This window comes from Solanum stenotomum, chromosome 12, assembly GCF_019186545.1.
Source record: "Solanum stenotomum isolate F172 chromosome 12, ASM1918654v1, whole genome shotgun sequence".
In the NCBI taxonomy this organism is placed as follows: Eukaryota; Viridiplantae; Streptophyta; class Magnoliopsida; order Solanales; family Solanaceae; genus Solanum; species Solanum stenotomum.
The window spans coordinates 28,558,375-28,572,921 of NC_064293.1; the positions used below are offsets into that span (position 1 = coordinate 28,558,375).

At 29.8% G+C, this 14,547-nt stretch overlaps 2 protein-coding genes across 2 annotated transcripts; both read right to left on the reverse strand.

Annotated features, from left to right (window-relative positions):
- Positions 1-117: 117 nt before the first annotated feature.
- LOC125847805 (40S ribosomal protein S25-2) lies at positions 118-1,983 on the reverse strand. Its single transcript, XM_049527505.1, has 4 exons — positions 1,841-1,983; positions 1,683-1,757; positions 1,446-1,580; positions 118-344 (listed from the first exon to the last, which is right to left on the reverse strand). The coding sequence occupies exons 1-4, from the start codon at positions 1,841-1,843 to the stop codon at positions 231-233; spliced, it is 327 nt and encodes a 108-aa protein (XP_049383462.1). The 5' UTR covers positions 1,844-1,983; the 3' UTR covers positions 118-230.
- A 6,691-nt stretch (positions 1,984-8,674) lies between these two features.
- LOC125849425 (uncharacterized) lies at positions 8,675-12,458 on the reverse strand. Its single transcript, XM_049529510.1, has 2 exons — positions 12,195-12,458; positions 8,675-9,031 (listed from the first exon to the last, which is right to left on the reverse strand). The coding sequence occupies exons 1-2, from the start codon at positions 12,378-12,380 to the stop codon at positions 8,840-8,842; spliced, it is 378 nt and encodes a 125-aa protein (XP_049385467.1). The 5' UTR covers positions 12,381-12,458; the 3' UTR covers positions 8,675-8,839.
- Positions 12,459-14,547: the final 2,089 nt, after the last annotated feature.

Below are 14,547 nucleotides of genomic sequence, written 5' to 3' on the forward strand. Positions count from 1 at the left end.
TACTAGGAAATATGAAACAAATATTGTAAGATACAGATATAACTCAATGCACAATTCATAAACCTTATACTAGAGGCAAGAATGATTTCAGCAAAAGGTTGCATAATTTCAGAAGCACCAAGAATTCAATGAGTAACAAATCTTCAACTCATAGCACAAAATTGTCTTTGACATAGTGTTTCAAACAAAATGAAAGGCTAATTAAACAACAAAGTCTAAATATTAAAGCCTTAGGTGTTGGTAGCCCGGGTGTAAATCTGCTGGCTAGCATGAGCAGACACCATCCTGATCAAACCTTTAGCCATCAATTCCCTAATTGCCTTCCTGGCAAGGGATCCACTAATCTGCAAATTCAATCAAAATGAACTAATATTAGCATTAAGAATATCAGCATATGGAAAATGCATCTGCAACAAACCACTCAACAATAAGCAATATCACCACTGCATTACAGCACAAGCTCAAATATGGATTACCAAATGTATGGTTCCCACATGAGTATTATAGAGAACCAACTACAGAGCTTGGATTTACATTTCAAAAAATTAGTGTAAGGTAAAGCTTTTCCAGTCAGTAATTAGCGTTGGGCGTCTTCAAGAAGAAAACATCAAACATGAATTCATGAAAAACTTGGACCAAGGGAAACAACAGAAATGCATTCATAAAGGAAGTTGTTGCCATTTCAGCAGTTAGCATTGCATGTAGTGCTCTAGTTTTAACACAACATAGTTGATTTGTTTGTTTTTCAAAACAAAACAAAAGTCATGTTTGGTTTGAAAATCAAATTGGTTTGAGGAAAACACATTCAAAATTGTGAAACTATAATGGGTATGTTGTTATAAGAGAACTATGTGTTCATTCACTTTTCAAACCAAACATCTAGTTAAAAAACCAAAATTTCTACATTTAACAAAATCAGTCATGTTGTTCTCAGAATAGAAAGTCCACCACCCAAATAATATCTTTGAATTCTATTTGTTTGGCTCCTCAAATTTTAGAATCTACATCTTGATCCCATTCTTTTCAGTTTCCGGAAAATGATTTCTTAAACAAGTAACTTTGAAAATGATTAATCAACTTGAAACAATCAAATTTCAAGTTTGGTTTTTCCAAAGGACAACCAAACAATTCCACAAAAACAAACTATCAAAACCAGTTATCCCACATCCAAATTAGAGTACGCATACTATATTTCAAAGGACTTGTGCTAAAATTCAACTAGAACTAAATCATTAGACTAATACACAAGTATTTTGAAAATCTATAACACCACAGTTCACTAGCTATGCTTTTTAGTTGAGTTAGTTTATAAAAAGAGTAGAATCATTCGACAAGTTACAATTGATATAATTCGTTCTTATAAGCAAAAAAATATTCACATTGAACAAAACACACTAGATATTCAATACATAACAACTAGATCCATACTTAAAGAATATACATACCCTCAAACGGTCAGAGAGGACGGAAGGGGTGATAAGCTTATACTTGGGTGCTTCAGTGATGAGCTTGTCGTAAGTACCCTTATCGAACAAAACCATGTTGTTCACCTTCTCCTTTTGCTTTCCCTTGCTCCACTTCTGCAATTCCACATTCAAAATCCAGCATTAAAAACTCAAACTTTCCCTAGTTACCAACAACACAAATAAACAAATCATTAAAACAAGAGAAATAGGTATGACCTTCTTCTTCTGCTTGCCACCACCGGACTTGGCGGGCTTGGAAGACGGTGGAGGAGCCTTTTCCTTCTTAGGTGCCTGCAAACGAAAATCAAACACATCAGGCATTTAATGCTCAAAATACATACAACACTAATCACACCAGTAGCAGAGAAGCTTACCATTATCGCCGGAAGTTTTTAGGGGTAAGGGGGTGGGGAGTGGCGGAGGCTAGGGCAACAGAAGAAGGAGCTGGAATGAAGAGAAAGGCGCTATTTCTAAACCTAAATTTAGGGATTCTAGGGTTTTTATTGGATCAGTTTGTATGGGCTTAATTTATTCTGGGCCGTATGGGCTTCACTCATCCGGCCGAAGGGCATGGATATTTCCGGGATCACTATTTAAGTCATACTTGTTGACTATTGAGTCTATTCACGTCGAAATCATTTGTGTGAGATTATTAATCTTTAACTTCGGACAAAATATCTCAAATTTCATATACATATGATTAAAGTTCATAAATAGTTGAATTCAACTGTTTTTCATCCTAAGCTTCAGTCGTTTATGCTTGAAGTTCACCATATGTAGTTGCACTTGTCAAATCTTCACTCCAGACATCGCATATTTAAAGTTATTTTGAAGTGGATAGCCAAATAAAAATATTCAAAGGGTGATATAGATTAAATAACGGTGTCCAAATAAAGTATTCCTAATACTTTTAGCAATCATCAAAGTTCCATTGAGCCCATATTATTTGAAAATGCTTACTCGCTACTAGGGGTGTACATGGTCGGATTGGTTCGGGTTTTTCAAATATCAAATCAAATCATTTGTGTCGAATTTTTGAATTTATAAACCAAACCAAATCAATAAAACTCGGGTTTTTCAACCTCAGGTTTTTTTGGGTTTTTCAGATTTTCGAGTTTTTTCGGTAAAGTATTCGTACAAATGTATAATGTACTTGTACTTCAAATATTTCTTTAGTCCTATCAAAATACAACTATCTAAGGACTCGTTTGGCCATGGATTTCTCAAATAATATTTGGGGGAAAAATTGACAAATAATGTTTGTCATACAATTTGTTATTATTTGGCAAATATCCCAAATTCTCAAATAATAGTTTTTTCTAGTATTTGGGCAAAATCTCATTATTTGAGATCTTTTAAAAATTGAAATTTTACAACAAACTTTTATCTTTTATAAAAATACCCTCTATAGTAGATGTTTGCGTTGTATTACATAATTTTTTACGTGAACACCAAAGTAGTGATGAAATATTCGGTGAATATGAAAATGATGAACAATTGGCTCAGGGTAACAAAGTCATATGCTTTGTCTACTTTACGATGTATGGAATGATGTTTGTTGCACTCACTCCAAATTACCACATTGCTCACTACTTGTTATTTGTTGCAACGAAGATCCGATTGACTTGTAATACAAACTTATTGTTAGTTTTGATATGTTTTAAAACTTATGGGTATAAATCGTATTTTTTTAAGTGAAATATATTGTCCAAATACTATGGCCAAACACATGGTGAAATTTCATCCAAATTTTCACTCAAATAATATTTGCCAAAAATATTTGAAGATCTATGACCAAACGCTAGCTAAGTGTTTCATAAGAAAATAACTCAAAATATAATATGATTAATGACACTAAAATATCCAAATATATATATATATATATAAAGCTGGATGTGAAATCGTTGATGTGGCATGCTTCTTTGGCGGGATCTCAATTTCTTTTATACTTTCCTCATTTAATTTAGAAAAATAGCTACACTTACACTTTCTCTCTCCTCACTATTACTCCACTATTAATGTCTTCTGAATAACTTTCATTTTTTTTTTTTGGTTAAAACTTTTCTTTTACCTTTATTATCATCCATTTTTTTTTGGGCAAAGGGTCAAATATGCCCCTAAATTATTCGAAAAGGTTTAGATATACCTTCTGTTTAAAGTTTGGCTCACTCATACCCTCGCCGTCCAACTTTTCGTCTAAATATGCCCTTGTGGACATTAGTTGGCCTGCTGGACATATCCAGCTCATTTTCCATTTCTTTAAATGACACATAGAATTGTCATGTCATTTTGACTTTACTACATGACATTTATATGAAAATGGAAAGGGATCAATTTTTCCCCTAAAAAATTCGAACCCATAAACACCTAATCCAACCCATAAACCCCCCTTTTAAATAAACTGCCCGACTCGTTTTCAACAATTTTGTTTAAATTTTTATTTTTTTCAGTAAATCCCAAAAATTACTAATTGATTAATAAAAAATATGAAAAAAATATAAAATTAATGCCAAAAATTCACAAATAAATATTGTAATCTTAAATTCAACAATTTTTTTTATTTGATAAATCCCGAAAATGTGTAATTGATTAATAAAAAATAAGAAAAAAAATATAAAATTAACGCCAAAAAATCACAAATAAATATAGTAACCTTAAATTCAAAATTTTCAATAATTTTTTCTAATTTTTTATTTTTTTTTTGGCAAATCCCGAATATGAGTAATTTATTAAAAAAAATAAAAAATTGTTGAAATTTTTGAATTTAAGGTTAATATATTTATTTGTGATTTTTTGGCATTAATTTTATATTTTTTATTAATCAATTACTCATTTTCGGGATTTGCCAAAAGAAATAAAAGTTAAAAAAATTGTTGAAATTTTTGAATTTAAGGTTACTATATTTATTTGTGATTGTTTGGCGTTAATTTTATATTTTTCATATTTTTTATTAATCAATTACTCTTTTTCGGGATTTACCCAAAAAAATAAAAATTTAAAAAAATTGTTGAAATTGATGAATTTAAGGTTACAATATTTATTTGTGAATTTTTGGCGTTAATTTTATATTTTTCCTATTTTTTATTAATCAATTACTAATTTTCAGGATTTACCGAAAAAAATAAAAAATTAAACAAAATTGTTGAAAACGGGTCAGATAGTTTGTTTATTTAAAAGTGGGGTTGATTTATGGATCGGATTAGGTATTTATGAGTTCAAATTTTTTTAGGGGCATAAGTGATCCCTTTTCATTTTCATAGGGTAAAGTTAAAATGACATGACAATTCCATGTGTCATTTAAAGAAATGGAAAACGAGCTAGATATGTCCAGCATGCCAACTAACGCCCATAAGGGCATATTTAGACGAAAAGTTGGACGGCGAGGACATGAGTGAGCCAAACTTTAAACGGAGGGTATATCTAGACCTTTTCGAATAGTTTAGGGGCATATTTGACCCTTTACCCTTCTTTTTTTCTCNTCCTCACTATTACTCCACTATTAATGTCTCCTGAATAACTTTCATTTTTCTTTTTTGGTTAAAACTTTTCTTTTACCTTTATTATCATCCATTTTTTTTTTGGGCAAAGGGTCAAATATGCCCCTAAATTATTCGAAAAGGTTTAGATATACCCTCTGTTTAAAGTTTGGCTCACTCATACCCTCGCCGTCCAACTTTTCGTCTAAATATGCCCTTGTGGGCATTAGTTGGCCTACTGGACATATTCAGCTCATTTTCCATTTCTTTAAATGACACATGGAATTGTCATGTCATTTTGACTTTATTACATGACATTTATATGAAAATGGAAAGGGATCAATTTTTCCCCTAAAAAATTTGAACTCATAAACACCTAATCCGACCCATAAACCCCTCTTTTAAATAAACTGCCCGACTCGTTTTCAACAATTTTGTTTAAATTTTTATTTTTTTCAGTAAATCCCGAAAATTACTAATTGATTAATAAAAAAGAGGAAAAATATGAAAAAAATATAAAATTAATGCCAAAAATTCACAAATAAATATTGTAATCTTAAATTCAACAATTTTTTTAATTTTTTTTTTTGGTAAATCCCGAAAATGTGTAATTGATTAATAAAAAATAAGAAAAAAAAATAAAATTAACGCCAAAAAATCACAAATAAATATAGTAACCTTAAATTCAAAATTTTCAATAATTTTTTCTAATTTTTATTTTTTTGGCAAATCCCGAAAATGAGTAATTTATTAAAAAAAATAAAAAATTGTTGACATTGTTGAAATTTTTGAATTTAAGGTTAATATATTTATTTGTGATTTTTTGGCATTAATTTTATATTTTTTATTAATCAATTACTCATTTTCGGGATTTGCCAAAAGAAATAAAAGTTAAAAAAATTGTTGAAATTTTTGAATTTAAGGTTACTATATTTATTTGTGATTGTTTGGCGTTAATTTTATATTTTTCATATTTTTTATTAATCAATTACTCTTTTTCGGGATTTACCCAAAAAAATAAAAATTTAAAAAAATTGTTGAAATTGATGAATTTAAGGTTACAATATTAATTTGTGAATTTTTTGCGTTAATTTTATATTTTTTCTATTTTTTATTAATCAATTACTAATTTTCAGGATTTACCGAAAAAAATAAAAAATTAAACAAAATTGTTGAAAACGGGTCGGATAGTTTGTTTATTTAAAAGTGGGGTTGATTTATGGGTCGGATTAGGTATTTATGAGTTCAAATTTTTTTAGGGGCATAATTGATCCCTTTCCATTTTCATATAAATGATATGTGGTAAAGTTAAAATGACATGACAATTCCATGTGTCATTTAAAGAAATGGAAAACGAGCTAGATATGTCCAGCATGCCAACTAACGCCCATAAGGGCATATTTAGACGAAAAGTTGGACGGCGAGGACATGAGTGAGCCAAACTTTAAACGGAGGGTATATCTAGACCTTTTCGAATAGTTTAGGGGCATATTTGACCCTTTACCCTTCTTTTTTTCTCCAAAAAGGATTTGTTTGTTGTCTTCTCCTCTTTAGTTGATTTAAAATATTCACAAAAATATTTAATTAAAATATTAACAAACATAAATCTATATATATATCTCTATATATATTAAAGTTAGATATAGACAAAGTGATATGTCACCTTTTTATGATTAAAAAAAAACTCATTTATCTTTTTTTTCATTTTTGTGATTTTTTTTTTTAATTATGTGCTATATTAAAAACTCCAAAATATATATCTTAGATCTTTAATTCTCATAATTCTAAATCATGTCTTATTTTTGTGATTTTTCATATTTTCTAATTCATGTGTTATATTAAAAACTCCATAATGCACATCTTAAATCATAAATTCTCATAATTCTATATCATATTTATTCTTACTAATTAAACACCATAATTTCAAATCAATTACAAAACTTTTCCCTTTCTTCTCATATTCTATAAATTCACTTAATATTCATATACATATGTTACAATCCCCCATTGAAGGAGATTTCTCTATAATGTAAGTTTTCTTCAAATTGGGAGCATAGTAGGCATTCTTTATTTTTCATTATCATCAATTTGTTGTTGCCGGTTGGATTGTTATTGAACTTACAATGATGATGTGAAATTATTTTCTTAATTATTTTTTATAGTGTCATTATTTGAATTTATTTTTGCTAATCAAGATTTGGATCTGCAAATTATTGTCTTTATGTGCCTCTATTGTCTTGGTTCTATCATTTTAATTTTTTCATGGCTTTTTTCTTTTTAAATTTTTCGATTCTTCAAATTTTATATCTTCTGACGTGATTTTTCTTTGCATTTATTCTACTTTCATTAGTTTGCTGAACGTGTCAAGACTCAAGGCAATCAACTTTTCGGTTAAAGCAAAAAAAAAAAATGAGGTAGGATAAAATTTTCTTTTCAACTTGTATTTGATATTATAATTTTGATTTCTCACATAATATATAATTTTATTTTCATCATCAAAAATTTATTATTGTCTGTTGACAATGAGTCTGAAAAGTATTTTGTGTAAAAGAAAGATTAGGTATTAGCATTCTCACTTTTAACTTTTCGTAATTTTTTGTCTCATGTTCATTCATTTATTTATAAATTTTTTCTTTTTTATTGTTATTGTTCTTGACTATGTTATTTTTATTTTTAGTGATTCTAATGTGATAACCTATTCATGTGAATGAACATAAAAATTCAAATATTTCTTTGATATGTTATATGTTGAATAAAATAATAATGTGACTCTTCTCTTTTATCAGAATTATCATTTACTAGTATAATAATAATAATGAAATTGCATAAAACGAATATTGTAAATTAATAAGTCATAATGAAAATGATCACAATTTAAAAGTACTAAATCATGCTAAAATAAGTATTAGTTACATGACTAAATATTAAAGGAAATTAAAATTAGATTATGTATTTAATTGTCTTAACCTATGTAAAACTAAAGAATAAATATTCAATATTATTGTCATTCTTAGTGTTGATTTTTTTTTTTGCGTTAGTATTAATTTGATTTTGATTTATGCTTTATTATAATTACCAATATTTATGGACTATAATCTATATTGGGTCATTAAGAATTCTATCTTTCAATCATGAAATAATATATTAAAAGATAAAAACTATGAAAAAGTATAAGAAATATTTTAAAATTATATCAAAGTAAATATTTTTACGTATAAAATAAAATTTTAAAATTATATATATAATGTCGGGTTGATTTGGTCTTGGGTTGGTTTTTTTTAGTTGAAACCAAACCAACCCAAATATAGTCAGGTTTTTTTTCCCAATACCAAACCACTAGTCAGGCTTTTTTTTCGATTTGGTTCGATTTTCGGTTCGATTTTGTACACCCCAACTCGCTACGCATGTTAAACACTAATTACAAAACACGTGTTCTTTATACAAATTTTATTTTGATTTATCTCTTAATTATGAAAAAAATGACATAATTTAGTAGGTCCAATTCATATAAATAGTAAAGTAGGTTTACAAAATGAATTGAAAATAATTACAGCATTTAATAACTAAGGGTAAAATGTGTATTGCAATTCCCCCTTTTTCTTGTCTTTAAAAAAAAAGAGAGGGTATAATATGTATAAAATAGTAAATTATATTTTGATTTTTCAAACTGGACTACTAAAAATAAAATTTTATTTTTAGTAGAGTGAACAAAATAAAAGTGGATGGAGAGAGTAGTAACATAAAATTAAAGCATATTAAATTTCCATTGAAGCACTTGTAGTAAACAGAAGAAGACTTCAATACCATTGGTAGAAATTTGCTAACAGAAATGCTAGCACAAAATTATGCCCAACATAGAAGAAAAAGAGTACACAAAGCACAACATAGGAAATTAATTCAAAGAACAATAGCAAGCCCTTCCTTCTTTGGAGGTACTATGGACTTCTTATTCCCAGGGAAAGCGCTGCGAGAGACGTCCACAAGGGCCTTGAAGCTGTATGGCTCGTGCATCGACAGTTCTGACAAGACTTTCCTGTTCAGCTGTACGTTCTCCTTCATCAGCCCGTGCATGAAATTGCCATAATTCACCTGGAATTGGAGGAAAATCGGAAAATTGTTTAATAGATGAGATAGAGGTATTTTTTGTTAACGTGTAGTAAGATGTGCTAAAAATATCATTTAGGAACATCAGATATGATTAGTTAACAGGTAGAGCGACGCCAATGGCCAAATTCATGTCAAAACTTGGTGACAACTGACTTGCATACTAAAGCAGCTTATTTCAGCTAAAGTACCCTGTTGAATAATATCCTAATTAGTTTTCTGTTTCTTTTCTGATTGAACTCACACGAAAGAGAGGGAAGCAGAAAGAGAGAGTTTCGTATACTTCTGGGCTTTGACACTGATAATAAGTTGAGGGAACAAAAAGGAGTACAACAGGCAACGGAAGAATGAAGAAAAGAAGATACAAATCATAAGGCCAAATAATCTAATGAAGGGGATTATTTGGTTAACAATAACACACAGATTAACCAAATGGAGCCAACAACATGATCCTGATAAGTACTGAATTTCATAATTAATATCTGATAGCATGTATGGCGCCAAGTATGACACATGCAAAAATGACCAAAGAATATTTGTGCCAGTTTAGAGGTCAGTTCTGGAATCATTCATGTTACCTATGGATACCTTTGAGGCACCTACAATATTTTGTTCTCTTCTTTTCATCATCATATCAAGGAACTACTGCAATATCTTCCAGCTATAGCCTATGAGCTTTATAGGGCATTGCCCCCACTGTCATTTGGATAGTCAAAGTGTCTAACAAATATTGACTTCCACAATGCTGAAAAAGATAAAGACCAGAAGATTTCGTCCCATTTGTCTAAGCCGCCTTGGTGGGACGTAATAGGTACACAGTGGAACAATCACAAGTTGTCCTGACACCACCTTTATTTGAAAAGAGGAAGCTAAAGTGTAGGAGGAGGATACTACGGCACTTCAAAATCCTAGTGTTCTCTTTCTCAATAAAAAATAAAAAAATCCTAGTGTTCTATAAAAATTAGTACTAGGATGGTGGCCTTGAAAGCAATTTGTAGCTTACAGAGTTTGATTTTGCAAGATTTTACAAGTTCCTATTTTCAAGATTACCTAGACCCAAAGTAGAACTTAGAAAATGTATGCTTTTCCAAATCTTCCACGTCCAAGTCTCTAAAAGCAAATAGTGGAAAGTTTACCCGGATCATAAAACATAAGAAAGTCACCAAACCATTCAAAATATTATGTTGCCTCTGAAAAATAGCAGAAACTATTTGTCTACCACGACACACTTCACTTTGTGCTTGTGCAGCCATTTTAGCATTGAGCACTGAAACTTCGTTTTCCTACCAAAAAGCCCCCCCACCCCAAATTACTTGGTAAAAGACTCCTGAATTCCAAATGCATTTCCTGGTTCATATTCAGTCATTTAATAGTAATGTCTTTCTTCCGAGAAGAAATATCTCACATTGTTAAAATTGTGCTTTTTGGATTATCATTTCACACTAAAGAGAAAAGGCACCAATTTTAAGCATTCCATCTTTCACATAAAAATGATAAAAGTTAATAAGGATGAATCCTGAGGCATCTCCCTTCATAATATCTCCATTTCTAGAGCAACGAGCTTTCACAAACCAAGTATGTTCCCCTTTTTTTTGGATAAAGTAAACCAAGTATGTTTCCCTTAACCATTGCTTCTATCTATTATTATCTGATTTTGCAGTCCAAGATAACTAGAAAGTTATAGCACTTTGCTAAGCTATTCACTATGAAGAATCCTTAGTCTATTGGAGATTAGATGTATCAACAATGGAAACTGAATATTCAGCTTAACTCTTACGCATATTTTGTTATCACTGCCGAAACTAAGGGTCCTGCAATTTTGCTCTTTGACTGCCATACCAGGCTCCCTAATTTAATTATGCAACTTTACAGCCATGCTGGTATCCTATCCCAATGCTGAAAATTCTAGTAAGCACCACAAAATTTCTAGAATCCAGCAGCATTACAGTTGAGTTATTTAAGATCCAATAGACAAAGGTATGATTCTCCACACAGAAGGTTCAAGAACTAAGGCTAGTGGCTCAAAAGATAACCCTAAAAGAGCCAAAGGATAATAGAGGAGAAAAACTAGAATAACAATAGGAAAGCTAAAGAACCATTGCAGGAAAGATATGAAGATACCTAACAAAGTAAAAAAGACAAGTCTATAGAATAATTGTGAAGCCAACAATGTTGTATGAGAGTGAACGTCAGGCATCTGGCACCCAACATATCTACAAGATGAGTGTCAAAGAAATGTTTTTGCTAAGATAGACGTACAAGCATACAATATTGGACAAGATCATAAATTATTTCAACAGAGGATGTAGAAGAATATAGAGAGAATGTCATCTAAGATGTCTTTTCTATTTCCTTGTAAACCTCAAATGCAATTGTTTGTTAGGAGCATTATTATGATAATTGAAGGTGCCAAATGAAATGAGGTACAACTTACAGGGAGAAAGGTTGTCTCAACCCAAAATCTCTGAGAAATCAACGTGAGCTTAACTAATAACATAACACACAATAGAAGCAAAAGACCCACATAGACATAGCAAATAGTTGATAGTAAGCTTAGATACTGCTGTTACACTACATTAGGTCCATTTTTGTCAAGGAGTCTTTGTAGTTGGTTAAATACTTGTGTATCAACATAGGATAAGTGTGAGATTTACAAAACCTCTAGTGATTTGGTATTGGAGTGGAATAGGTTATACAACTTCATGGACCACTTTGGTATTGAATGATTGATCAATCAATAGAATGATACGACAAAGATATACTGCAATAACATGTTGCCTCATTTGCTCCTTATATATGTAGACACTTCTTGAAATCCTTTAAAAGCCTAGCCCCTTGATGCCTACTTAATATTACCTTCTTCTTTATCAAGATAAAAACTAGAGCAATCCTGGGATTCCCCAACCTTTACGAGCTCTTTCTCAAACTTCTCGCAATATTTAATTGGGCCAGCTACATTTTCCAAGACTACTCATCTAATATGATAATGGTTCAGTATGCTGCAACAACCATGACTAAGCACACATCATAAAGTAAGTAAATGCTAAACAAAATCAATTACAATCACAAAAAACTCAAATTCGACAAAATATTTAAAAGGGGGAAAAACCCACAAATCAAAAACTGCAAAAAATGAGATTATGCATACCCCATGTTGGCGAGTTCCGGCATTGATGCGTTGAATCCAGAGAGAACGCATATCCCTCTTCTTGTTGCGGCGGTCTCTATATGAGTACTGAAGCGCCTTCTCCACTCTTTCTCTAGCTATTCTTATGCAGTTTTTAGCTCTTCCTCGAAACCCTTTAGCTAGCTTAAACACTTCCTTTTTGTTCATCTTGAGCGCCTTCTTCTCTGCTTCTCACTACAGATTCTCAAAGTTCTTGGCTTTTGGGGTTTTGGGGGTTCTTGAGAGTGTCTCTAGTTATATAAATGCTTTTTTCACCCTCACATTTCACATATTTGTGACTCTGCACCCCCAACTTTAGCTGTTTGCACTTTGGCTCTGTTTAAAAGATGGTTCTGTAATAAAGGTACCTTATGTTTGGGTAGGTTTAAAATAGTCCCTAAAATATTTGTTTTGTAGTTTTTTCAGTAATTTTGATTTGGTTCCAGTGTTTAGTGTAATTTTGATTTGGTAGCTTCTACAATAACATTTTTTTTTTATATACAATACAACACTTTTATTTTTATATACAGGAAAGCAAGAAGAAATTGAAAGATGACAAATATGTATATACATTGAAACTTGTTGAAATTGTTTTTTCTATATAATAGAAAAATATCACGTGAATAGTTTTTTAGTGTTGTATGATTAAGTTTAATATTTATTAAAAAAAATATTGTTGTTTACATGTAATTATTTGTGAGAAGTTCAAAAATATACTATACGCATATGTGAAATAAGATTTATATGTATTATCTAGTGATGTGAAAAGATGACATTAGCTTGAGTGACATTTCTAAAATGTAATAATTTGTAATTGTTTTTCTAAAATTTAATCATACACGTAATATGTATGCAAAATCGGATCGTAAGCATAATTGTAAGGGTAGATTCGGTGCACTTTATTTTAATTGGGACATGTGGTATATAATTTAGACCAATATTACAAATTAAAAATATAGAAGAGGAGTTTAGGTAATTCATAAGGACAATTTTGAACCATTTGATGACAATATATTCGAGATCAAATTTTATTTAAGAATAATTTTTTTTGTTTCAGATAGTTTAAGACTAGTTTTTTTTCATTTATGTTTTACCTTATTTATATTTGAATTGTCGTCTTCAAAATTTGCACTCTTTCTTTGTTGATCAATATATCAAGTTATAGAATAAATTTATAATTTTTATTGAGCAATATAATATCAAATTTTATCATTAAAAAACTCATCTGATTCATTTGCAATATTTCACTACAATAATAACTAGAAATTTTACTAATTTTTTCTTATGTTATGATTTGGGTCGAAAAGGATGATTTTTCTTTATCTATACTATTAGAGACATATTAAGATGCAATGAACTAATAATCCTAATCATCAGTTATTTTTTCACAAGAAATATTTTGGTAGGATTTAAGTTATATATGTATTAATTTTCGTATTATTTATACGATGTTTGATAGATATATAAAAAATAAGTTATTTGTGTATTAAATTAACATTGTGTTTGGTTGACAATCTAGAAATCCACGCAACTAATTTATGTATATGTTGTAAGGGAATTTATGTATTATTTTATATATAATAGAAAGTGGAATAATGAATTAATACATGTATAACTAATCAATGCATAACTAAGAGGGTGTTTAAATTGACTTAAAAGTTAGTCAAAATTACTTTTAAATCAATTTTTTACTACTTGAAGTGTTTGATAAATATAAAAATAACTTAAAATAAGTCAAAAAAAATGACTTAAAATAAGTTAGGAAGTGTTTGACAAGTTTAAAAATAACTTAAAATAAGTTTAAAATTGCTTAAATAGGTTAAAAACCAAAAGTAGGTCTCCCCTACTTTTTATTTTTTTACTAAAAAATTATTCAAGTTTGATTTTTTATTTTTTGACTTAAAAACTATTTTTTTAAGCCATCCAAACGAACTCTAATGCTGACCTAAAGTAATGAGTATATAAATTTACTCATAATTAATACCCGTATAACTATAACTATAACCTACTACTAAACTATCCCTAATTTACATTATTATATAAAGATGGAGCCAATCTAATAGTAATATTTTCTAACACCATCCTACCAAATGAGTCATAAGGTGCTTTATACCTTCAATCTTTTTTCACCTTTTTAGATATTTGTTGTTATACTTACTTAACATAAACCAACCTCTTTCTAATGTATGCATTCGTAATATTTGTTGTTCTTTCTCAATTTATATATACATATATCTATGCAATAATGTCAATAGTGTTGGGATAAAAGAAAGAAAATAGTATAGGGATAATTTTGGTATCTTATTTGGTTGGAGTGTTTTGGACTACTTATTCC

What these genes read in the sequence shown, in the direction of transcription:
- LOC125847805 (XM_049527505.1), bottom strand. An exon ending in GTGGCAAGCAGAAGAAGAAG is followed by an intron (nt 1,581 to 1,682) that starts GTCATACCTATT and finishes GTGGAATTGCAG; the next exon opens with AAGTGGAGCAAGGGAAAGCA. An exon ending in TCCTCTCTGACCGTTTGAGG is followed by an intron (nt 345 to 1,445) that starts GTATGTATATTC and finishes TTGAATTTGCAG; the next exon opens with ATTAGTGGATCCCTTGCCAG.
- LOC125849425 (XM_049529510.1), bottom strand. Translation starts at nt 12,380, where the DNA reads ATGAACAAAAAGGAAGTGTTTAAGCTAGCTAAAGGGTTTCGAGGAAGA. An exon ending in CCGGAACTCGCCAACATGGG is followed by an intron (nt 9,032 to 12,194) that starts GTATGCATAATC and finishes CTCCAATTCCAG; the next exon opens with GTGAATTATGGCAATTTCAT.